The sequence below is a fragment of the Cucurbita moschata genome, unplaced genomic scaffold (genome assembly GCF_002738365.1).
Source record: "Cucurbita moschata cultivar Rifu unplaced genomic scaffold, Cmos_1.0 Cmo_Scf00072, whole genome shotgun sequence".
Lineage (NCBI taxonomy): Eukaryota > Viridiplantae > Streptophyta > Magnoliopsida > Cucurbitales > Cucurbitaceae > Cucurbita > Cucurbita moschata.
The window spans coordinates 849,166-874,562 of record NW_019268588.1 but is presented as its reverse complement, the minus strand read 5'-3'; the positions used below and the strand labels follow the sequence as shown (position 1 = coordinate 874,562).

Below are 25,397 nucleotides of genomic sequence, written 5' to 3'. Positions count from 1 at the left end.
TAAAAATATCTGAAGCAGAACAAAAATTCTTGCTGAAATGGAATGGGGAGAACAAACAATCGCTTACAAAATTATTCAAAAGCAGTGAATGAATCGGATTCATTTGCTATTGAATCTCCTCGTTAAGGTATGAATGTCGATTCCTCCTTTCAATCTTTCCATTTTGCATTGTTTTTTTCCTTCTTTTTTCTGGGTTAGGGTTTGTGTTGGAATGCGTCTATGTTTGAAGCCCTAGGGTTTGATGTTTTCTTTATTTGTCTCTGTCTATCTGCTGAGAGAGCTTTCAATAGAAGTATTCGACTTAGGTTTTGCTTCTCAAGCGTTAGATATGTACTGTTTTGATAGCTGAAATATGATGTTGTTGTCTTCTTGTTTTGATAGCTTGTTAAATTTGGTAGGAATGTTGTATTGATACGGAAACACTGGCTGCTAAGGTTTGTACTATGATGAAATTGCATTTTGTGGAACTTGCTTTACTTTGTTGCAATCCTCTGTTCTCTTTCCCTTGACAATGAGTGTTTGGTTTGATTGGATGATGGACAATTTTTGTTGTTTTTGCGCTTTTGGGTCAAGTTTGCAGGTTTTGATAATTTCTTTTTGAAGTAGACTTGTTCATTGACTCCCCCTGTGTGTTGCAGGTCACTCTGTTTGCTAGTTTAATTTCATTTGAAGACAGGTTCATTGAGTGGATTTAACTTATAGCCTCCTACGATGGAAAACACTGGTGTAAAGTCAGAATTTCGCAAGCCATCTTCTGAATCAGCTGGCAGAAAGTATAGGCGTCGATCTCCTGTTAGTGGGTCATCATCATTGGATGGTTAGTTTGATTTGGATTTTGGATATTCATTTTTTTGTGAAGTGTTTTTTTTTTTTTTTTTTTTGGAGATAACAGTCACGTGAATCTCAGTTCATTCTCATGTTAATCGTTATTTTGCAGAAAGTCCTAAGCGAGACCGTAGTTTGAGTCCGAAGCTCTTGAGAGATGATGCCTCAAAAGACTCTGAACGGCAACCAAGAAGAAAAGATGATGAAAGAGGTTTGAATAAGGATTATAGAAGTCATTATAGTCGAAGTTCTGATTCTTATAAATATTCTGATCATAAATCCTCTAGAAGTTTGCATGGTTACTCTGGGCATGATGATTATGCCAAACATGACAAATATGCAGATGAAGAAAGAGATAATGAGCGGTTATCCTCTCGTTCTCGTAGGGATTCAAAGGGTGGTGTTCATTATGATCATACAAGACGAGATAGAAGTAGAGATGGGGATTCATTATCCGAGAGACATGGTTCAGGTAGTAGAAGGCACTCAAATTCTGAAGAAATGGGGAAAAATAGGAACACAAGAGACCGAGATGGTCGAGATGAGAAGAGAGACAATGTGAAACATTCTGGAGATTACAAACATGAACAGGGGCTCTCCCATGATGATGCTAGGGGCAATCGATATGACTCATTTTCGGGAAGGGCTGAAAGTAGGCACCATATGAAAGAATTTTTTAAGAGTGACCGGAAGGAACTTGATGCTGAAAATTTTGCTAAAGAGGAAAGGAAATACGAGGACCGAGAAACTAACTGGGACAAGGGGCAAGGTAAAGAATCAAAGGGAAAGTATGATGGTAAAGGTGTTTTTGTTGGAAATCAAGCATCGCCTGCGAAAAAACCTAAATTGCTCAGCTCGGGAGAAGAAGTTAATCATGAACTGGATGGTTCGTGCTTTTGTATCATCTTTCAAGTTGTTTTCATGTAGCTTCAGGTCGACATTATTCGCCTTAATAGTTTTGAAATTTTAACGTGCAGCTGAAGAAAACCAATCTTCAATCTTGAAGCAAGAACAGGATGGAAAACTGAGTTTAGGACAAGGTCAGAGTGGCGACTCTGATTTTGCTGCTGACTTTAGTGCTGCAAAAGTTGCTGCAATGAAAGCTGCTGAATTAGGTAAAATCTGATTCCTTATGCAAAAAATTAAGTTAATGTTCTTACATGAGTAGTTTCGTTAAATTTTTTCTAAATTAGACACAGGTAGTTCTAGACAAAGTTTGTTGATGGACATTTTCTCATAACTTTTTAACTTTTTTTTGGGTGTTGGAAGAAAGTTGACTGCATCCTAATGGTGTTCTATTTACAATTCTGAAAGAATATGGTTACGAAATCTGCATGGCTTCTTTTAATATCCTTAAGATTAGGTCTTATTTAGTGTATGCACGTTCACCATCTTCTCTCGACGCGTTTTTGTTTTTGGATTTTGTTACTTATCTTCATAATCGTAGTTTGGTTTTCTTAAGAAACTGAAACTGGAACAAGATTCTGTCTGAATGTTACATTGCGTTTTAATTTTGGTTTATGACATGGATGAAATAGAATAACTATAGCTCAGATTTGGGTGATTTTTAACTTTTTACCTTGAAGTTTATAAAAATGGCAATTCTCTCCCATTAACAGTTAATAAGAACCTTGTTGGAGTGGGTTATATGAGTACCGATCAAAAGAAGAAGCTGCTTTGGGGGAGCAAAAAGAGCACTGCCGTAGAGGAGGTACGATCATCTATTACTATCATCTTATAATTTTGTTCAGCATGAAATAGTTATGATGAATGAGATCACATATGGATCCTTTTCCATTGTATACAGTCCGGACACCAGTGGGATACGGCGTTGTTTACCGATCGTGAACGGCAAGAAAAATTCAACAAACTCATGGTAAACTTCCCCCCTACCCTCCCACTCTTTCCCTTATATTCAATACATCCGTGAATGTTAGAAACCTTTAATTGCTTAGTCGTGACTCAGTTTATTAGAGTTTCTTCATCACCTACTGACACATTTTTAGAGTCTGAGGTTGCCTTGGTGCCTATGGCCAATTGTAGGGTGTGAAGGGCGAGCTGAAGATGGAGCTTCGACCAACCAACCAAGATCGCAGCGAACTTCTCCGTGCCGAGAAGCAAAAGGAGCTGCAGATGGATTTAGAAAAGCAATACACTGCTGGACTACGACGAAGAGATGGTCGAACTGTGGGATTAGGTCTTTAAGCATCTTGGCCGTTGGCTCTGGATTATTTGTGTGCTTGGATGAAATTGTTATGAGAATGTCTTCTTTATGTTGCCGCACAAGAGTTGTGTTGAATGTGCAATCGACAACTTTCGAAGGTATGTTCTTCCCTTCCCCACCTCCCCTAAAAACCTTAGGATTGTGGCGTTATGCATTTATGAAGCTTAGAAAATTATTAGGTTGCCTCAAATTCTGGGAGATCCCACGTCAGTTGAAGAGGAGAACGAAACAATCCTTATAAGAGTGTAGAAACTTTTCTCTAGAAGATGCGTTTTAAAACTATGAGACTAATGACAATATGTAACGGGACAAAACAGATAATATCTACTAGCGTTAGACTTGGACTGTTACAAATGATATTAGAGCCAAACATTGGGCGGTGTGCTACCAATGTCGTTGAGCTCTCGAACAGTGGATTGTGAGATCCCACATCGATCGATGTGTTAGCAAGGACGTTGATCCTCAAGGGGGTGGATTGTGAGATCTCAGAGTGGTTGGAGAGAGAGGAGAACGAAGCATTCAATAAAAATGTTAAAAATTTCTCTCTAATAGACGAGTTTTAAAGCTTTTCAGCTGTTGAAACGTCCCTGGAATAACTGGTTTGATTTGATGGGTTTTTGTTGGATGGTTGGGTGCATAGAGTTTCAGATTCAGCATGAAATTCATGTTATCATATTTCCAAAATAAAAGAAAATGGTAGTAATGAAATTCAGAAACCTGGATCATATTTTTATACCACACATTTACAACATTGCCCAAGCCAAGCCAATCCAAGCCAAGCACCTATCTCTCCTTCAACATTTGATGTCTTCACTATGAAGCTTTTCAACGAACAATAAGAAAAGCTTTTGTAGGTTGGCATTAACAAGGATCAAAATTACCTCTCCAACACATTTTCCCACACAGCCCAAATCCTTCTCACCTTCTTTCTTCCTCATCTGTGTACACAGGCTTTTGCCATTTTTTTGTGTTCTTCTTTGGGTCATCCGTGAGGCTAAGATCTGTATCGTCTTCTTTGAACGTTCTGATGAATGTCTTCACACCTCCCATAATCAGCCTTTCGATCATGAACAACTGATAATTGTTCTTAACCACCGGATCCAGAATATGGCTATAGTTCGACGAATATGCCAACTTGTACCTGCAAAACCGAGGTATCAAGAATCAAGGCTAAGAGACAGTTTGGTGTCTATATTGGAACACAACATCCATTGAATAAATGTCTTTTTACTACTAAATGGCAAGGAACCAATGCGTCAGCTCTAACTCTAGTGAACTAAGAAGGTGAGTAAGAAGGGCTCACCGAGCAGAGAGGGGTGAGAAGAACCCAGGAGTTCTCTCATTTGAAGCAATAAAAAGTGTGTGCCCTGCCGGAACCCACTTTGCAATTCTCTTCACCATAAACTCGGGTCGTGTATCTCTGTCAAGATGTGGATGTAAGCTTCTATCAACGCCAAACCTATCCTTTCTCGTCTTTATTTTATCTCCCCGACGAACATGGACGGCGCCATAGTCGCCAAGTAGCTCCTTAATCTATTAATCAGCATTCGTTTCAGGATAATCGACAAGATGAGAGATTCATGAAGTTATTGGTACAAAACACGAGTATCCGAAAGAGAAACAGAAGAACTAGAAACAAATTTATCCTCTACCCTAAGCAAGCCAAATAACTACCAACCACCCATTATAGCTAATTACTCTTTCTAAATTTCTCTAACGGAACTAACCCTTATGTTCTTAATATGGGATAGGAGAATCGAACCTCTAACATCTTGATCAAGCATACATATTTTATGCCAGTTGTGCTATACTCTTATTGACATTTAACACCTATACTCTTATTGACATTTAACACCTGTGTTCTAAATCTTCCTTTATGAAGCATATAAAGATCACCAATCATCAATGTGCCTTCTAGGCCGTTTCCAAGAGGGAACCACTGACATAAAATACGTATCTTCAATCAAGATATCAGAGGGCACCACATAATTTTGAGTCATCCTAGTGGATGGAAAACTAATGATGGGACATGAGATTAAAGCAACGAGTGGTAACTCCTGATATCCTAGTTATCATTAGGGGTCTATATGGTCTGGGTTGGATCAAGATATCATAGGGCACCACATAATTTTGAGTCATCCTAGTGGGTGGAAAACTAAGGATGGGACATGAGATTAAAGCAACGAGTAGTAACTCTTGATATCATCCTAGTCCTGATATCCATCGAAAAGAAAAGAGAAAAACTATTTCGTGAGACTTTAACTAGATGTTTGCTAGACACCTTCAAGAGCATCTAAATTAAGGTCTTCACAATTGACCTAGAACTCAATAATTATGTTTCCACTAAGACTATAAAACACCAACATAGAAAAACGGAAATGAATTCAAATAATTTATGTATATGCAATGCAATGGATAACAAAAGAAAGAACCAAATATAATTTCAAAAAAAATACCTTCTCAGCTGCATCTCTCAAGTTCTTCGTTGCCATTGATGGAAGAAAGTTGTATGGCAACAATATGGCACTGCGGTTGTTTCTGTCCTTGCATTCCATAAACCTAAAGAGTTGTGATCATATTAACACCCAAATAATTCATAACTTGGGATCTTAAAACGAAATATTTGTCACACTAAGTTGAAAAGAAATGCATAAAAACAAGGCATTAAAAGGACAAGCCTACTTGACCTTTACTTGCACATACACAAGAGAGGTAGAAAGAATCCTATTTTCCAAGATTTGATTTACCATGAAAGAGGGCTAGCAGTTCGATTTATTAGCAAAAGATTGGAGTAATGACTGTTGTCCCTAAGTTCAACACGACCAACTTGCTCAACATGGGCAACTGCTCTAGCTCCCAATTTCATACCAGTTGACAACACCTGATACCATATTTCCGAGTCGTCTAAAATCACTGGTATGGTGTCGGATATAAGATCCATATCGTACAAAGAGTCCATAGCACAAGAGTTAGCATCCCAACTACAATACATAAAAACATCACAATTATATGAAAGAACAGATGAATTTTTATGTGATGCAGTTTGCGTTTTAGTTTGAAGCAGGAAGAAAATCAAGTCAATACAGGTTCAACTATCATCAACATGTTTGTCATAAGACACACCTTTCCTCGGAGCTTGCATTATTGGGCTGATGAAGAATCCCTTTCTTATTATGAATAGGGTTGATACACATTCTAGAGGGCATTACAAATGTTCTGCAACAAAAAGGAAGATTAGTAAATTGTCTAAGTAGGATATGCAAAAGCATTCGTTCAATAAATTATGTTGGACGAAATGGCACGGGGGCTTTTAAAGGAAGGACAAATACTGAAACGAGTTTGAGCGGATCATCTAGGACTTCCTTCTTGGCCTTGGAAGTTCCAGAGCCTACTTTCTAGTAAGGCCGGATGTAATATCCACTTCCCCTTGTAAAGTGAAGTGGGATGTGAAAGGTACGAAGAAAAGTGAACCGTAGGATCTTGTTTGACTTACCACACACCTAATCCGTTAAAGCTAAAAAATCTTCCTACCCCGACTACTAGACCCGCTCTGTCTCCATTAGTTCTAGTTTCAGTGCCGGCATACATTACAAAAGAGAAAGAACTAAATGGCACCTCACCGCCGAGCAATTAACATAGTATATACATCAATCAAGGGCAAACAGAAGTTTCTAAGTTGAATGCTGCATGCAAAAGTAATTAGCTGCTTTGAATCTATACAGAATTGTTTAAACATCTTAAGTTTAAACATCTAATTCTAATCCAAAATCCCTTTCAGACAGAAACATGATCATGCCAATCCAACAAATTAAACAAGAAGATAACGCCTCCAATCAAGAATTAAACCAAAGAATTCAGAAGAACTTCATAAAAATTACCTCTGGAGGAACATGGCTTCCTCAAGAGCACACCTCAAGCTAGACTCCTGGTGACCCAAACCCTCACAAGACTCGCAGTGCTTCCCCGGACAGTCGATTCGGCTTCCCCAGTACAAGAACTTATCGTTCGAACTAAAAACGTGGCGGTTACGGCTCTGTTTGGGGGTCAGATTCTTGAATGTGAAGATTTTATTGGTGGAAATGAGAGAGGAAAAGATGAAAAGAAGCGTAATGGCAGCGAGGGCAAGGAAGAAGAAGAAGAGGAGTGGGGATCTGGGTCTGGGTTTGGGTTTTGGCTTCTGGGTTTTGTGAAGCGGCATTGAAACTGCCGAGCGGAAGAGAGATTGAAATCTTCAGCGCACAGTGATTGGAATTAGATTCACTCGAACACAGAAATGATTTAGTAATGGTATCACATCCGCTGAACGACAAGAACTGGGATTTCAATATCGCTTTCCTCCCTACAAACAGGTGGTACGTTGTAGGCCCCTAATACATTGAAATGAGATCGTGTAAAAGATGAAGATGAGAATGCGTAGGATCAAAGGTAGACGAAGGAGTTATGCCGATGTAAGGCATAGAAACTTGAAATTCGAGGTAGGTAATGAAGTATTCGTGAAAGTAGTGTCTATGTAGGTGTTCTGAGATTTGGGTGTAAAGTCAAGTTAAGCCCGCATTTTATCGGACCCTTCGAAATCTTGAGCTTCACTACCATCCCTTTCTGTTGAAATTCTACGTATCTTGCTTTGTAACTACATGAACTTGGTAAAACCTATGTCTCGCATTCAAAGTATTCATTTTAAATAGTTCATAAATGATGTCATGGACTTCAAACGTTAAAAATAAAATACTTAAATCAATCCAAAAACATACAAGAAATGAGAATAAACACTAACACATTGCCTTAATCTAACCTAAGACTAATAAATAAGATGAAATGTAGCAACCTGAAAAATAAAATGGAGTAAAAGTGAGTATAAACAACATATTTGTAGGCTCTCGTCCAAACTTATTCCTATACACGAAATCTGAAGTTTTGTGCTCATAACCATCCCTAACTCTATATCTGTTCTGACCTATTCAAGTCTCTAAGTACCAAAACCTTAAACATAACTCCTATGTAGAGTGCACTACCCCCTCGGAGTTCATAATTGAAGGGGTTCGTTCGAGTGCTTTGTACTCTAATTTTTACGTATCTCTAGGTCTCTCATAATACTTGTGCGAAGTGCACCTCGAGTCAATTTGCCCATCGACTTGTACATTCACAAGGTTGGGCCTAGGGTAAGTCTAGTGAATATAGAGGAGCTCTTTTGCTCTAATGTGATAAACATACTCCCCATCTGACTATTTACTAAGCTCAAATTAGAGAATTCTCCCTAGTGATATAGGGTAATATCTATCTGTTGTATCGTCTTTTCAGGTGAAACAGTAACTCGCATATCGCGTCACCCTTTCGAGTAGAGATAGTAAACTACCTATTGCATTGCCCTTTCAAGGGGACACAATAAACTACTTGTCATTTCGCCCTCTTGAACGGAGAGAGTAAACTACCTATCACGTCGCCCTCTCAAGCAGAGACAGTAAATTATTTGGCCCCCTCACTAAGCGATACTAACTTAGTAACGTACCCTCTATGATTCTCGTAACTCACTATGGGTGACTACCAAGACTTGTGTACCAAAAAGACCCTAACCTTTTTTTGTTAGTTCACGAATAAGGGCTACACCCAAATTGTCCATACAAAGTACTTGATCAACCAAATGAAGATAATGGGACCTGCAACTAGGTTCTAATACTATAGTAACATAAAGCATTGGTTCATAAGATAAAACTAACACAACAGATACTCTAAATAACAATTATCCAAAGCATAACTGGGCATAAATGATTTCCAAACCCTCTGACATGCATGTAAGGATAACCATGCATACATCATGCTCAATACATGAGATAAAAATCAATCAAGGCATGTTGGAAAGTTCATAAACATGTTAAGACTACCAGAGTTTTCAAACATGGAAGCGGAAGCTAACTATGCTGTAAACTATGCTAAACTGTAAACTGTACTCGTTTCTAAGTTTAGCTATCATGATAGTTTCTCAATTAGACTTTTAAATATGATTTCTAATAATATGTCACACGTCCTAATGAACTCCTACAAGGACTAGTTGAATGCTTGATTCATTTGGTTACTTACTTGTTTGCGCATGTTCAAGCTCGCAGTTCTAGGCCTTCTCGAAGTTGTAATCCTTCCAAATTTCTTGGATGGGCTAAAAATTGTGTTTAGAACAAGTATCAATATTGGCTAGTGGTGGCCAAATTTCTAGGATAGTTAGAGCAAGTATCATTAGAGGGTTGGTCAAGTATTCTAACATCTCAAGCCCATCTTATTGCTACAGGGTAGGTTAAGTATTGTAACAGCCTAAGGTCACCACTAGCCGATATTGCTTTCCATTTCCGCTCAAGGTTTTTAAACGGGTCTAATAGGGAGAGGTTTTCACACCCTTAAGAGGAATGCTTCGTTCTCTTCTCCAACCGATATGGGATCTCACAATCCACCCTCATTAGGAGCCCAACATCCTCGCGGTGTCTGAGACACCTCACAGTCCACCCTCTTTGGAGACCCAGTATCTCGTTGGTACACCACCCGATGTCTAATTTGATACCATTGGTTCTTCTATCCAATCGATGTGGGATCTTACAATCTACCCTCATTGGAGGACCAGCATCCTCGCTAGCACAAGCCCAGTGTCTTGCTTGATAATTGTCTTTTTTGGACTTTTCCTTTCGGGCTTCCCTTCAATGTTTTAAAACATGTCTAATAGGGAGAGGTTTCGACACCCTAGATGCTTCAATGTTTTAAAACATGTCTAATAGGGAGAGGTTTCGACACCCTAGATGCTTCGTTTCCCTCTCCAACCGACGAGAGATCTCACAAGTATTCCTTCACTAGATTGAGATAATCTCAATCATATATTACAACTCTTAGTCCTATAATATTTAGTTAGGTTAAGAATATTACTAACCACCTTAATTAACCCTTTGAAAATGTGACTCAATTTTTTTATGGTAGGATATATCAAATTTTGGAAATAAAATTATTATTTTATCCTTTTCCCGAGTCCACTGATTGACACATGCAAACACCTTCGATAAGGAAACAATCCAAAAGCCACTATCATGGATTTCACATGGTGAACCAATGATAGAAACACCTTCAATAAGGAAACAATCCAAAAGCCACTATGAGACCACACATGGATTTCACATGGTGAACCAATGATAGAAACCATATGATATATTAACACATTTCCTTCTTCTTAACCAAAAACACCTTAATATTTACCCAAACAAACATCTTCGAGGCATACATAAATCTTACTTATTATTTACATAAATCTTTTTTATTATTTAGATAAATTAAGGTAATCTTATTTATCGAAGTTCAATTTCGAAGTTTTTAAACTAAAATAAAAATTAATCACATTATGATCAGCAAAAGTTAACATAAATGGCACTCAAACAAATGTTGGTCTCTTGTTTTCAACTTTTCCCAGAAAAATGGAACCAGAGAACGATAAATAACCATCCAGCTAAATACTTTGGAAGAACAGAAGAATAGAGAAGAAAATATATGATCAAAACAAATATAACATATTAATCATTTAACATGAATATTGAGTTTTATGCCAAAAATTCAATCTACCTGTAGGTGACAGAATACAAAGTTATCCATCGCCTAATATATAAAATTCCCGGCATCCCCTTTTAACTTCCATTTGCTGTTCTTCATACCCTTTTAACGTCCATTTGCTGTTCTTCATACCCTTTTAACTTCCATTTGCTGTTCTTCATACCATTGGTACAAAAATATACAGACACAGGATGAATTCCTCGTGTTAGTTTCTTTACAAATACATAAAATTTCCCAACATTGCTCCACGGAGACGAAGGCAAAGGAGGAGCAATGTTTTATGACATCATAAAATACAATTATATTGACAATATTGTCGAGAAAAAAAGTCATTTCATCGCTGTGTATTCCCATGTCGAACCCCCTATCTGTTTCGGATACTCCTGTGGAATAATCGAAGAAAAAGGTAAATAATGGATCTACTGCAAATGCAAGAACACTAGATTCCCTCGAGATTCTTATCGAGGCAGCAAGTAAATACATCACAATGACACTAAATTGTAATCAAAAGATCTAAAACACTAAAACACTAAATCAAGCCCACCATTAGCAGATATTGTCCTCAACTTTCCTTTTCAGGCTCTCTCTCAAGGTTTTTAAAACGCGTATACTGGGGAGAAGTTTCCACACCCTTATAAAGAGTGTTTCGTTCTCCTCCCCAACCGATGTGTGGGATCTCACAATCCCCCTCTCCCCCCGGGGCCCAACGAGGATGCTGGCAATCGTTCCCTTCTCCAATCGATGTGGGACCCCCCAATCCACCCCCTTCGGGAACCAACGTCCTTGCTAACACTCCGCCTCTTGTCCACCCCCCTTCGGGACTCAACCTCCTCACTGGCACATCGTCCGGTGTCTAGCTCTGACACAATTTGTAATAACCCAAACCCATCGCTAGCAGATATTGTCCTCTTTCAGCTTTCCTTTTCGGCCTTCCCCTCAAGGTTTTTAAAACGCATCTGCTAGGGAAAGGCTTCCACACCCTTATAAATAATGTTATGTTCCCCTCTCCAACCGACGTGGGATCTTACATGATATCTTAAGATACCATCCATTTTATAAACATAAAAGGCACCAGTCAACTCGACCCCATAGTCGAGCGCTGATATAGCAAGGCAGCATCTTCTGCGCATAAAATAAGTCACAAATAGAGGAAGAACTCACCTGACAGGAAGTGACTGAGAACCAACTACAGCCCCTCTAGGTGCACTCTGGCGTCGAGGCCTTTGATCGCTCTCCCTGCTTACACGCATAGCAGCGAGTTCCTTCTCCATTGCCACTACTTCTCTTCGCATTTTCTTTGCTTCAACCTCCATTGCTTTATTCAAAGTATCGACCTTCTTTGCTAACATCTATACACGGCCAAAATAAATGCACAATAAGCCGTGGATGAGATACTAGAGAATGGAGATGAATAATCTTCAAATTCAGTCTACAAACTAACCTCAATTGCATCATCCTTGTCTCTGAGGGTTACATCCTTCTCATGACAAGCTTTCCTAAGAGATATGACTTCTTTCTGTAACATATCATACAATGCTCCAGAAACGGAATCTTCTTGCTCTGTTTTGGTTTTTTCGACTGCAATACCGTCTTCATTTTCTTCGTATGGAACGATCGTCTCACCACTGGTCGCTGTGTCTGACGTATCTTTTACTGCCGCATCCTGCACAAGCTTCTCTCTTTCCAGTGATCTACTACCACCATCAAATGATCTAGAAGAGAGTTTTGTAGTAGTCTTCAACAATGCACTGACACTATTCGACTGGAGCGATCCTGTGTGCGAGTTTGTATTTCTCCTGGATAAATAGCCATTTGAAGACAGTTTAGATAGCTCTGCTCCTCCAAGAGATTGACGTCTCGAAGGTCCCGTGCTTATGCTTCTTCCTTCAGAAGCAAATTTCGGGTTACCATTAGATGATCTAAGCTTTTCCTCCAAAACCTTGAAGCGCAATTGATATTTTTCCTAAGTTTCCAATCAACACATGCAACAACATTTGTGAATAATTCAAGAGGACATAAACCGCTGAATGCAAAAGTTAATTCTCCTCACTTTCATTTGTGCTTCAGCTTTTGCAGTGCGCTCAGCAACTGCTAGTTTTTCACGAAGTTGCTGCATTTCTCCCTGCAAGTGTATTCAAGACTACATTGATTAACCTGTGTAATACACAATATTATTCATGGAAACTACATTTTCAACATTTGACTCTTATTCAAACTACTTTGGCTATCCTCCCCATCCACACTATCTATCCCTGTTTCTACTCCCACAAAACTTTCAGCGTCATTGAGAGTCTTTTTAGGAATTTGTTATGGAAGGGAACAGAGAACAGGGTGGTTCTCACAATTTAAGATAGGATAAAGTTAAACGCCCATTAGAGGAAGGTAGCCTAAGGATTATTGACATAAAACTTTAACAATACATCTTGGCTAAATGGATCTGACGATTACACAAAGAAAGATCTGTGCTCTTTAGAGGAGGTTATTGTATCAAAATATGGCTCTCTGCATTTTGATTAGAAGCCTCGAAGTTTCTCCCTAGACTCATCGAAGGGCCTTCGAAATTGATACAGTGTTCGAAGACCTGATTTACACCACTACCACTTGCAAAGTTGGAAATGGGTTGTTGGTATAAGGTTTTGGTGTGATAACTGGCTGGAAGGTGTGCTTCTCATGGATCGGTTCCCTTTATTATTTTCTATCACGATAGATTAGGAGGCAAAGGCGGCTGGTTTCTGAAATTCCTCCACGGGCTCGAAATTTTAACCCCATGAGAAACTTAACTAATCGTGAGACTGAGGAACGGGCTATATGCTATCTCATACACTTGAAAGCATAGTCCTCAATGAATCACCTGACGGATGGTGGAGAAGAATGGAACCTTTTTCATCTAAATCTCTTGCCAGCTCATTAGTCTCACAGGGTGATAGGAGCTTAACAGTTCTTTATTTTTCTATTCGGAAAGGTACCTATCTCAAAAAGGTCAAAATCTTCATTTGGGAGTTAAGCCACACTTGCCTCAATGCAAGAAACTAAAATAAATTAAGAAACTCATTCCAGGTATTTAAAAATGCGCATGCTAACTACGACACACCTGAAAAAATCTTCTTTCTTCAAGCCATTGTTTTACTGGCATCACTTTATCATTTGCGTCTTTCCATTCATTAGCAACAACAGTAGCAACCCTGTTGGCGGTAACTTTTGCACGAGCTACCTCACGTTCTAAAGTTCTTATTTCATCCTATACAAGAAGCAAAATTGATGTTGATTGGAAATTTTGTAACGTGCACCCGAGATAAAAATAATTGAAAATTTAAATCAGAATTATTACACTCATCTCTTTCACTTTTCGCTGGTAATCACGCACAGCATTGGCAGCAGCACCACCAGCCAAGACAGCCTCCTCGAGCTCCCGGACAGTTTGCATTAGCCTTTCAACTTCTGCAACCTTTTGTCTGTGCAGCTTGTCTAATATCTTATTCTCCTCCTAACATTGTGGCGAATACAAGTTAAATTAAGCATTCTGTCATATATTTAACAACTAAATGAAAACCAAGAATTAAATAGGAGGCCTGAAAACTACTAAAGAACTTTTGAGTGATCGAGCAACCTGGCATATTTCAATTTGCTTCATTAACTCTTGGTTTTTATTTTGTAAGTCATCAACCATGGATGCTTTTGCCAAAGCAATCTGGACGGTTCTCTCGGCCTCAAGCAATGCAGCCTCCTTGGATTTTGTAAGTCTATCCAGAGCTCTATTGTCATCTTGCAACTTTGCTACCTAAAAACCAGATAATTGTTACTGAGACATGGAAAATAGTTACTCTTCCATGACTTGTACATGGAGCTGAAAAGAAACTGTTGTAATGACATACAAATGTACACTCAGATGAAAAATGTAAGACGAGTTTTAATTCTACCTCCAGCCGGGCTAGCTTAAGCTCTGCCTCCAATGGTGCTATAATGGCCTCAATTGGAGGCATTTCATCATCTTTTTGAGCGGTGTGTACCCTTCGAAGGGTGGCTTCAGCAGCAAATTGGGCAGCTAATGCAGCCTTTTTCTCATCATTAATCTTCTTGATTTCAAGGTTCTACAATCATAGTAAAAATAATATTAGTGGATGTAGTAATGGGTGATGGTTATGGGCATATCAACTCCTATCAGAAGATAATATTAACTTCATAAGTACCTTGCTTTCCAAAAGAGCTTCAGTTGCCTTGAGCTTTTCATCTACTTTCTTCAACTCATCTGTTAACTAAGAATATGAGGCAAGAGTATGAGTATCATCTACTGCCTAGTGTCTGACCGTCATTAAGCACAGGTTAGATATCTCTTGACCAAAAGTTGTAAAATAAACATATGAAGAAGTTCATAAAAGTACTTTGAAGAATGGTTGGTGGTTGTGGATGTGACAAAATCAACCAATATAGAATTATTAATTTCAATGCCAATCTTCGTATCCAAAAAAATAAAGTAAAACAGCAATTTAGATTTGCACCATGGTACTGAGCTTTTTCTATTATGAAAAAATCTGATTATAACTAAACCCTAACCTAATTGGTGGAGCTTTCATAGCTATCGATCCTCCGCTGAAGTTTCATTTGGAGGCTTCATAGCTACCATCACAATGCCGAAGTTTATTCAACAACGCTTTCATCATATCATATTATCGTTGAGAGAGATCAACAAGTATGAGAAGTGAAAAGTACATAACTTCTCATAAAAAAAATAATTAAAAACTTCCTTTCCAGGATTGGTGAGACTGACTTTCGTTTCCAGTGAGACTGACTTTCGTTTCCAGAACAACATTTTTTGGTATCGTAAACCCAACAGTAATTGCAAGCAAGTCCAATCATTTGTGTGATATGGTAACCTTAGCCAATTAGATCTAAAAACTCTTCTAAACACTATGCATATGCAAACTCCAAAATCATAAATGCTAAAACCGGTTAAAGATTACGTGTTTGTTTAGATTGCTGTATTTAATTAAATCTTCTTATTATTAGGAGTCGATTTGTTTTTTGATTTGATTAGATTTTGTTTTTATTTGATTTGTTTAGATTTTCTGATTTCTAGGTAGATTTTCTAGATATCTCTGTATTCTCTATATATATAGAGCATTCTTGCTCTTCAAAATTCAATTATCTTATCAATCATTCAATCAATCCCTCTTTCACTAATTCAATCAATCCCTCTTTCACTAACAATTCACTAACAATTGGTATCAGAGCTATCTTCTTAAGGGATCTATAAGATCAAGATGGAAGGAGAATCCAGTTTTTCCGTTGTTGCACCACCAGTCTTCGATGGAGACAATTATCAAACGTGGGCAGTTCCGTATGGAGACTTATTTGGAGGCTATGGATCTTTGGGAAGCAATAGAAGAGGATTACGAGGTCCCTTCGCTTCCAGCAAATCCTATTGTAGCACAAATCAAATTACAGAAGGAAAAGAAGACAAGTAAATCAAAGGCGAAAGCTTGCCTATTTGACGATCAAATAATCTTCATGCGAATAATGTCCCTCAAAACAGCAAAGGAAATCTGGGATTATCTCAAGGCCGAATATGAAGGAGATGAGAGGATTCGTGGAATGAAAGCCCTAAATTTGATTAGGGATTTCGAGTTGTAGAAGATGAAGGAGTCGGAGTCGGTGAAAGAGTACTCTGACAGACTTCTCAGCATTGCCAACAAGGTGAGATTGCTTGGTTCTGTTTTAAATGATTCAAGGATCGTTGAAAAGCTGCTAGTCACTTTCCAGAGAAGTTTGAAGCCACCATTACTACTCTGGAGAACACCAAAGACTTGTCAAAGATTTCTCTTACAGAGCTCTTGAATGCTTTACAAGCACAAGAGCAAAGGAGGTCTATGAGGCAAGAAGGGGTGATTGAAGATGCCTTACCTATTAAGCATCAAGACAACAGCAGGTATAAAAACAAGAAAATTTTCAAAAACCAATCGACGTATGGAGATCCATCTGCAAATTATCAGAAGACAAAAGGAGGAGGTTTCAAAAAATTCTATCCACCTTGCCGCCATTGTGAGAAGGTCATCCACCATACAAGTGTTGGAGAAGACCTGACGCCTTCTGCTCCAAATGCAATCAACTTGGACATGAAGCTGTGATCTGCAAAGCCAAAGATCAGGTGAAAGAAGTAGATGCACAGGTAGTTGATCAAGAAGAGGAAGAAGAAAATCAATTGTTTGTGGCCACTTGTTTCTCAGGCAAAGAATCAAGCGAGAGCTGGTTGATTGACAGTGGGTGCACAAATCATATGACATATGACAAGGAGTATTTTTGAGGAATTAAAAGACACTGAAGTCAAGAGAGTGAGGATTGGCAACGGTGAACACTTGGAAGTCAAAGGAAAAGGCACAGTAGCTATAACAAGTTATGAAGGTACAAAATTTATTCCAGAGGTTTTATTTGTGCCTAAAATTGATCAAACATCTCTTAAGTGTTGGTCAGTTACTTGATAAAGGCTATAAAGTGTTGTTTGAGAATAAGCAGTGTTTTATCAAAGATGCTAGTGTCAAAGACTTGTTCAATGTCAAAATGAAAGGAAAAAGCTTTGCTTTAAATTCGATGGAGAAAGAGCAGATGGCCTTTATATCCAAAACTAGTGCCGCTGAGATTTGGCACAAAAGACTTGGGCACTTTCATCATCGAGGTTTGCTTCAAATGCAGTCAAAGAAGCTGGTAGAAGGACTCGCTGACATTAATGATGACATGCCTCCTTGCCGTGCTTGTAATTTTGAGAAGCAACATAGGCATCCCTTTCCTAAACAGGCATGGAGAGCCTCGAAAAAACTGCAGCTGGTTCATACTAATCTTTGTGGTCCTCAGCGAACACCATCATTAAATGGTAATCTTTATTACATTATTTTTATTGATGATCTAACAAGAATGTGTTGGATCTTCTTTATGAAGCAAAAGTCAGAAGTTGCAGGTGTATTTTGGAAATTCAAGGCCAGAGTTGAGAATGAAAGTGCATGCTTGATTCAGACGGTAAGATCAGATAATGGCAAGGAGTACACTTCAGAAACTTTTAACAGGTTTTGTGAAGAGGCTGAAATTGAACATCAGTTGACAGCACCATACACTCCTCAACAGAATGGCGTCAGTGAAAGGAGGAATAGATTCATAATGGAGATGACGAGATGCATGCTTCATGAGAAGGATCTTCCAAAACGTTTTTGGAGAGAAGCAGCAAACACTGCTGTGTACTTGCAAAATCGAATTTCAACAAAAGCTGTGAAGGACCTGACACCATTTAAAGCTTGGTATGGTTACAAACCTTCTTTAAAGTTCCTTAAAGTATTTGGGTGTCTTTGCTTCACTTACATTCCATAGGTCAAGCGTGATAAGCTTGACAAAAAGGCAGAAGTTGGCATATTTGTTGGGTATAGCACTATATCCAAAGCTTACAGAGTTTTTCAACCGCACATTAGTAGAGTTATTGTGAGCTGAGATGTTCAATTTGCTGAAAATAAGCAATGGAATTGGGAAGAACTGACAAAGGTGAATCAGATTTCTAATGCACCAAACACTTTAACCTTTGGTAGCATGTTAGAAGAAGATGAACAACAAGAAGAGTCTGAAGATGAACGGCAAGAAGATTTGGTTGATGATGCACCTGTGAGAGGTACAAGGTTACTGTCTGATATTTATCAAAGGTGTAATGTAGCTATTTGTGAGCCTGCAGGGTTCCATGATGCAAAAAACAGCCAACATTGGATGGCTGCAATGCAGGAGGAGCTTTCGATGATCGAGAAAAACAAAACATGGAAGTTGGTTGATCGACCTCTAAACAAAAAGATAATTGGAGTAAGATGGGTATTCAGAACAAAGCTAAATCCTGATGGTTCAGTTAACAAATACAAAGCAAGACTTGTTGTGAAAGGATATGCGCAAGTTTTTGGAGTTGACTATTCAGAAACATTTGCACCTGTTGCCAGGCTTGATATAGTAAGATTGTTGCTTGCTCTTGCTGCTCAAAAGAGTTGGAAAATATTCCAGTTAGATGTTAAATCTCCATTCTTAAATGGAGTCTTGCAAGAAGAAATTTTTGTCGAGCAACCTGAAGGTTTTGTGAGCAGAGGCAATGAAGATAAAGTCTACTTGCTAAGAAGGGCTTTATACGGTCTTAAACAGGCTCCGCGAGCATGGTACAGTAAAATTGATGATCATTTGGTTGGTCTTGGCTTTCAGAAAAGTCAATCTGAACTCACACTGTATGTCAAGCATGAAGATACAAATACTTTAGTCATTTCTCTTCATGTAGATGACTTATTAATTACAGGAAGCAATCCTAAGCAAATTAACAAGTTCAAACTGGAAATGAAAAAGATCTTCGAAATGACAGACCTTGGTCTGATGTCATATTTCCTTGGCATTGAGATCAAGCAAACCCAAGATGAAGTGTTCATTTGTCAAAGAAAGTATGCAAAGGAGATACTTAAAAAAATTCAGATGGAGGATTGCAAAGCAATGAATACTCCTATGAATCAAAAGGAGAAGCTGGTCAAAGATGATGGTTCTGCCAAAGTTATTGAAGCTGAGTTTCGGAGCTTGGTAGGGCGCCCGATGTACTTAACAACAACCAGACCTGATACCGTAAATGCTGTAAGTATTCTCTCCAGATTTATGCATTGTCCCAATGAGACTCACATGAAAGCTGCAAAGAGAGTTATCAGATACATCAAGGGGACCTAGAATTATGGAGTGAAGTTCTTAAAGCACAAGGAAATGAAGCTAATTGGTTTCTCTGACAGTGATTAGGGTGGCTCAATTGATGACATGAAGAGTACATCGGGTTACTATTTTTGCCTCGGATCAGACATGTTCTCTTGGTGCTCAAGAAAGCAAGAAACTGTAGCTCAATCCACTGCTGAGGCAAAATTGATAGTTGCAACAGCTGCAGTTAATCAAGCTCTATGTAAATGTAACCTTAAAATAAATAAAATGTCTTAAAATACATTAATAAAACACCTCAATTTAGATTATCATCCACACAAATTTTATAATCATCGAAGACTAAATGAAACTTGATTATTTTTTAATGGGGCACGGATCGCAACCTGAGTTTATCTTGTGGTAATTTGAACAATATTCTTTTCACATCTTTCTTGAAGTTCATATTACATGATTGAGATGTCTTAGTTCATATAATTGTGACTCTTGGAAGCTTTGGGCTAATCTCCCCAAAAGTTCAGCAATGCAAGTCCATTCTTTTCTCAAGTCTTGAGAGCCTAGTATTCGCAAGCAAGCCCATTCCACAATCGTTTCGCAAGTCCAACGACGAATCCATTCTAGATATAGAACCAACAACACAAGTCTGCAAGTCCAGTATAGTCAAAACATCCATAGGTTTCCGCAAGTCTGGCATAGGTTTCCGCAAGTAAAGAGAATTTTGAAGCCTAGCAATCAATTCCTACTATACCCATTACCAATGCATCCATTCCTCCCCGCTTTCAAGCCACTAATCAACATTAGAAGGAAAGTCATTCACACAATCCGCAAGCCCATTAACATCCATTACTAGTTGCAATCTCAATTTTCTGCACTTTCCACACTTCGTAATTTTTGCAAGATTGATTCCATTTTATAAAAAAACGAACGAAGAAAATTCCGCAAGATTGCGAACTCAGATTGATTCACCTTCCAAATATTACATTTCGTAAGCAAATTGATACACTTTCTTCTACCTTACGCAAGATTGTGAAAGTCCATAGTCACTGTTCCATTTCCGTTTAGCCATATCCCAAGCCCATTACCGTAAGCCTACATCCACCACATTTTATCTTTCTCCATATCGAACACATTAACGTAAGCCCATATCAAACACATGTACCACATATCATATCCTCCTAAGCCCATATCATCCATATCCACCAAAGCCCTTTCCATATCAACCTTTTTGTTAGCCCAAATCCACCACAAGCCCACCACAAGTGCTTTCACCCAACGCATACCAATGGACGAGCCTACTAATGGAAGAGTAACAAAGACAATTTATGGTATACTCGCTACAAGAAACCACGACAAATGAAGGAGAGTTATTGGAAATTGAACAGAAAGCCTCCCAGTCGTGAATAAGGAAGTCGGGGAGGCCCACAAAATCATCGTATGAGAAACAAGGGAGAAATGTCAAAGGCATGAGCGTACATTGCAAAGGAGTTCAAATCAGACCAAAAGGCCCCAATTGTGAAGGACTAGTGGATGCAATAATGAAGAGATTGATAGATTGAAGGTGTTCTTGAACTCGCTCAACAAACCATCAAGTTCTAGTACATTTACAATCTCAGGTAAGTCTTCCTTCACTTTTTGTATAAACCCTTTAGAGATAAGTCAACTCTTGGATTATAGACTCCGGTGCAACTGATGACATGATCCCTCACTCACAACCTTTTTAAAGCATATAAATCATGCTCGAGTAATCAAAAAATTACAGTGGCAAATGGAACCAGTGTCACTATGGCAGGAATAGGCAATGTATTTGTTTCTCAAACCTTTAAACTAAAAAACATTCTACACGTCCCAAAACTATCTAATAGTATACTTTCCATACAAAGCTTGCTCATGACAGCCACTGTCATGTTATTTTCTCCTCGTCATGTCATGTTTTTCAAGACTAGAACTCGAAACGGATGATTGGACTTGCTAAGGAATTGAATGGCCTGTCCTACTTGCAATTATCTGAGAGCACAATCAGTCCTGCACCTGTGTCATTTCTTAGTTCTTCTAATAAAGATACGATTGGGTTACATCACTTTCGCATGGGTCATCCCTCATTTAGAGTTTTGAGAATTATGTTTCCAAACCTAAGGTGGAAAACAAGAGGGTCCAAAACTTCTAACCCAAATGTTCCCTAACCCTAATTGCCCTAGAAAAATACATAGTGTTCTAATACCATGTTCATGTCAAGCCAAAATACAGATGAATCCTTCCAAGTCGATATATTAAGTTCAATATATAGGCATACATGTAAGCTCTAAACAAAGAACAGTAAAATTACAATAAAGAAGACTAATAAGCTCCTACAACCACATGCATACTTATAACAAATATATGATTCATTTAAAGCAGCAATTTGATCCTTTTCATTCTATTTTGGTTCATGTTCAACTATGAACTGCTAAAGTTGATAAAAGAATAAAATAGTACCTCTTCAACAGCCCTCTCTTTGAGCCGTTCGGAATTTTTTAATGACTTAACTTCAGCAAGAGCCTCCCCCAGTTCTCTGTCCTTATCTGCATATATAAAAAGAAAAATATTCAATTGGGTCTAATAATACTTGATTCCAAAGGAACCTGAGTCTCTTCTCATTCTTGTTATATTCCTTCTTTGAACATGAAAATTACTATTTAACATTTCCAAAACTTAAAAAAGTTAAAAAATAAGAATTTCATAAGATATATGAAGTGCCAAACATGCAATATATAATGGTCATTAAAAAGGAAGCAATGGCATTGTTGGCTCCAGTTGCTATAGGAGTATTTCGAGTACAGCCAATATTACCTTATATCCCTTTCATACAATTTAGTTCTCTTGATAGTGATCTCAGATATAACGACATAATTGGTGGCTGTCCTATTTCATCCTCCCTAGGTGTTCGGTACAATATACCGCCAGTACGTTATAATCCATTTCAGAACATAAAAGTTGAAGACCCATAAATAACAACTGTCAATAATATGACCTTACTTGAACAGGATTTGTTCTATAAATTGTACAATTGTGTCCTTGAGTTCTAAAGATAACAACCATCAATACAATCTGATAGTCTAGGTTCAAAAGAGGAGCATAAACCGCAAATAATGAGCAACAAGTTGGCCAAACACAATTGACAAAGAGAAGACCAATTAAAACTCAAAACAAATAGGAGCACAAACATCTTACAAAACATTTCCTTCAAGATTAATGTTGTACATATTTTAGCACAAATATAGAAGGAATCAACTATAACTTCGAGCTTTCACTACGAGAATGAAAGAATATACAAGGCATATAGAAATTTGTTATTAAACAATGTTACACGATTAACAGCTTTCATTTCGAGAGCTCGGGTAGAAGCTTTCTTCATTGGCCCAATGGATGCTTCCATAAATCTTTTCTTAGTCTTATCTTCCCATTTATAGTTCGTTAATACATTGCTGGCGTTCCCTTTTTTATTTTTTTATTTTTTTCCTTATCTGAAAATTAAAAGAAGGAAAAGAAATCCTACGAACACTTTCAGGAGAAAAAACATTATTAATCTAGAAAATATAGAATTCCTTTCTTCTATGCAAAACATATTGAAATTCTCTTCAGACCATATCAAGTGGTTTTTTTCAACTATTAACGGAAACCCAGAATATAAATCAATTAAAGACCGAATTTACAGAAGACATGTATACATATAAAATGACAATATCGAGAAAAAAGGAAATAGAAATAAGAAACACCATGGAATCATGATGCAGCAATTATCACTAGCAATTACACGGCTCCAATCTTAATAACAACGTGCATTTCGGAGTTCCATCATTAATTTTCTCCAAGGTAGGTAAATTCCCAGTTCCGATTCTACTTTCCATAAGAACAGTAGAAAGATCGAAAAAGTAGATGCACACAATTCAAAATCGATCCAACATCAGAAAGCAACAAACACTTCAAATCTGGAAAGCAAAGGACAAAACACAAACCCCAGATGAAAAATTAAAATTCAAACGGAACAAAACAAAACAAACCCCTCAAACTCATATCAACAACAACCGTTCTCCACCGGCATTCGAAAACAAAAAAAAAGAAGAGACAAGGAAGAGAAAAAAAGGACCTCGAACTTCATTCTCGAGGCGATTGAGCTCGACGCGGACTGGATCAGAACCGTGCAAGAGAGTAATAATATCATCCACATCAGAGCCAGCACGTGAAATTGGCGGGGCAGCAACATTGGGCTTCTTACGAGGCTTGAAAGAAGCAGAGGAGGAAAGCGAGAGCTTAGTAGAATCGAGAACATCCCCACCATAAGCAGAGGAGTTAATGTGGTTACTCGCCATTAAAGATCTAGCTCAGAATCCTCCCGGGCTCAGTCATAAGGCGAATTGCTCCGCAGCAGCCCTAAGAGAAATGGCGAGACCCAGAAGGGGAAATGGGAACAGGGGAAATGGGTAGGGAGAGAAAAAGGAGATTAAGAAAGGGGTTTAAGGAGGGATTTAAACGAGAGAATGGAGATTAGTTTTGGGATTAAAGGAGAGCTTAGAACTTAGAAGAGCTTGATAGAAGCTGTATTTTGATTTTGGACGGACTGGGAGAAGAAGGAATCAAGTTCAGAAGAGAGAAGATTGTGTACGGGCTGATCCTTTTCTGGGACTGTTGTATACCGTGTGATCTGCCAAGATTGAAGACCGTCGTATGATTGTGGGACCTTTTAATTTGACTGATCAGTCCAATACCCCCACTTAATGATAATTTAGTTTTTTTATTTTTAATAAATAATATCAAAGGGGTCAAAATAATATTCTTTTTAAAATATAAGGACAGTGACTCAAAAAAAAATATATAGAAAGTGTTCTAGCATAAATAATCCTTATTCAGGCCTCATAGTTGTATTCTTTTACTTATAAATCCATAATCATTCCCTAAATGTCAAGGTGGGATTCACTCTCTACAATCCTCCACATGCTTATATCTTTATCCACATGCATGAAATTGAATGAAATAAAATTTATTTGAAAGTTGGATTAAAACTCTTCAACTTTGGAGAATGAACCATATCGACTCAAACTCAAGATATGAAAAAAAAAAAAAAAAATTAGAGTTGAGGTTGATTCACTCTAATGGTAACTATTAATTCACGTTAATTCACTCATTTTATTAGAAACTTGTTTGATCAAATCGTTTCATGTTAAATAAAATATAAAATTAATTTATGTCTATATTATAACATAACAAATTTTTAAAATTTAAGAAAAAAGAATAGCGATTGATTTTTTTCGACTAAAAATGAATGGTTGAATAAACCATTGGGTTAATAAATGCTACAAAAACAAAATAACACAAAATAATGAGTCTAATTAGTACCCAAAAAAAATAATAATTCAAACGTTAAAAAAAAAAATTATTATCACAACAAATCAAATAAAAAGACATTAAACCATTTGAACTTTGAAGATATAAAAAGCATTGGAATTTGAAGCTTAAAACTCATTGGAACTTGTAAGGAAATTTAAAAACTTCCTCCCTCTAGGGTGAAACTTGAAAATGGAATTTAGAAAATTGGTCTTTAAAAATATATTTATATTAAGTGGGCGGTGGGAGAGCAGGTCGGAGAATTGAGTGGGGATGGAGACGAGGAATATATTCTTCATCCTCAACCCATTTATCTAATAAAGAGAAATCTCTCCTCACTTCCTTCCTCATTCTCGGTCTAAACTAGAAATTCCTGTCCTATTCGAGGCGGCTTAAATAAACATCTCTAACCTCGGATTGATGGTCATAAATATAATGAAATACACTCCACCGGTTTTCAAACCCTCCCACTTGGAGTAAAGGGGTGCCACGCATCGAACACTTAGAAATTTAAGAAAAAAAATGTTAATCTTAAGACTCAAAGCCAACCTATGCACAAGGAGGAGCATTCAGGAGACATCACATATCACATTATAGAAAATTGAGGAAAAACCTTATGCTCGCTGAGGCTCAAACTGTGGTCTGGAGAGCTATTACATTGAGAAGTCGTATGTGAGACTCACGCGTATGACCTCTCTACACATGAATTAAGGGTGAGTTTTTGCTC

At 37.9% G+C, this 25,397-nt stretch overlaps 3 protein-coding genes across 7 annotated transcripts; 1 reads left to right on the top strand and 2 right to left on the bottom strand.

The window, feature by feature from the left end:
- Nucleotides 1-3,295, top strand: LOC111438215 (arginine/serine-rich coiled-coil protein 2-like). 3 transcript variants are annotated; one of them, XM_023076177.1, is made up of 8 exons: nt 2-127; nt 639-817; nt 938-1,036; nt 1,169-1,711; nt 1,803-1,940; nt 2,445-2,536; nt 2,633-2,701; nt 2,832-3,295. In XM_023076177.1, exons 2-8 carry the CDS (start codon nt 712-714, stop codon nt 3,288-3,290), a joined length of 1,506 nt encoding a protein of 501 aa, XP_022931945.1. In that variant the 5' UTR covers nt 2-127; nt 639-711; the 3' UTR covers nt 3,291-3,295. The 3 variants fall into 3 exon arrangements, with proteins under 3 accessions (XP_022931944.1, XP_022931945.1, XP_022931946.1); XM_023076178.1 differs by having other exon boundaries at nt 2,869-3,197; XM_023076176.1 differs by having other exon boundaries at nt 1-127; nt 938-1,711.
- Nucleotides 3,296-3,698: 403 nt separating this feature from the next.
- Nucleotides 3,699-7,464, bottom strand: LOC111438216. Of its 2 annotated transcripts, none has more exons than XM_023076180.1 (6): nt 6,928-7,464; nt 6,173-6,265; nt 5,839-6,030; nt 5,506-5,581; nt 4,353-4,582; nt 3,699-4,190 (listed from the first exon to the last, which is right to left on the bottom strand). In XM_023076180.1, exons 1-6 carry the CDS (start codon nt 7,245-7,247, stop codon nt 3,968-3,970), a joined length of 1,134 nt encoding a protein of 377 aa, XP_022931948.1. In that variant the 5' UTR covers nt 7,248-7,464; the 3' UTR covers nt 3,699-3,967. The 2 variants fall into 2 exon arrangements, with proteins under 2 accessions (XP_022931948.1, XP_022931947.1); XM_023076179.1 differs by having other exon boundaries at nt 5,506-5,608; nt 5,797-6,030; nt 6,928-7,459.
- Nucleotides 7,465-10,562: 3,098 nt separating this feature from the next.
- On the bottom strand, nt 10,563-23,943 carry LOC111438193 (microtubule-associated protein 70-2-like). Of its 2 annotated transcripts, XR_002709632.1 has the most exons (12): nt 23,436-23,943; nt 21,785-21,870; nt 14,809-14,874; nt 14,539-14,709; nt 14,229-14,399; nt 13,950-14,105; nt 13,713-13,859; nt 12,672-12,743; nt 12,063-12,584; nt 11,783-11,970; nt 10,762-11,004; nt 10,563-10,678 (listed from the first exon to the last, which is right to left on the bottom strand). XR_002709632.1 is itself a non-coding variant. In XM_023076150.1 (11 exons), the coding sequence occupies exons 1-11, from the start codon at nt 23,656-23,658 to the stop codon at nt 10,986-10,988; spliced, it is 1,821 nt and encodes a 606-aa protein (XP_022931918.1). In that variant the 5' UTR covers nt 23,659-23,943; the 3' UTR covers nt 10,706-10,985. The 2 variants fall into 2 exon arrangements, 1 of the variants encoding a protein (XP_022931918.1); XM_023076150.1 differs by lacking the exon at nt 10,563-10,678 and having other exon boundaries at nt 10,706-11,004.
- Between the last annotated feature and the right edge of the window lie 1,454 nt (nt 23,944-25,397).

What these genes read in the sequence shown, in the direction of transcription:
- LOC111438215 (XM_023076176.1), top strand. Translation starts at nt 712, where the DNA reads ATGGAAAACACTGGTGTAAAGTCAGAATTTCGCAAGCCATCTTCTGAA. An exon ending in TGGGTCATCATCATTGGATG is followed by an intron (nt 818 to 937) that starts GTTAGTTTGATT and finishes GTTATTTTGCAG; the next exon opens with AAAGTCCTAAGCGAGACCGT. An exon ending in AGTTAATCATGAACTGGATG is followed by an intron (nt 1,712 to 1,802) that starts GTTCGTGCTTTT and finishes TTTAACGTGCAG; the next exon opens with CTGAAGAAAACCAATCTTCA.
- LOC111438216 (XM_023076179.1), bottom strand. Translation starts at nt 7,247, where the DNA reads ATGCCGCTTCACAAAACCCAGAAGCCAAAACCCAAACCCAGACCCAGA. An exon ending in AATGCAAGCTCCGAGGAAAG is followed by an intron (nt 6,031 to 6,172) that starts GTGTGTCTTATG and finishes TATGTATTGTAG; the next exon opens with TTGGGATGCTAACTCTTGTG. An exon ending in ACTGCTAGCCCTCTTTCATG is followed by an intron (nt 5,609 to 5,796) that starts GTAAATCAAATC and finishes ACAACTCTTTAG; the next exon opens with GTTTATGGAATGCAAGGACA.
- LOC111438193 (XM_023076150.1), bottom strand. Translation starts at nt 23,658, where the DNA reads ATGGCGAGTAACCACATTAACTCCTCTGCTTATGGTGGGGATGTTCTC. An exon ending in AGCAAATTGAAATATGCCAG is followed by an intron (nt 14,106 to 14,228) that starts GTTGCTCGATCA and finishes CCACAATGTTAG; the next exon opens with GAGGAGAATAAGATATTAGA. An exon ending in AAGAAAGAAGATTTTTTCAG is followed by an intron (nt 12,744 to 13,712) that starts GTGTGTCGTAGT and finishes ATACACTTGCAG; the next exon opens with GGAGAAATGCAGCAACTTCG.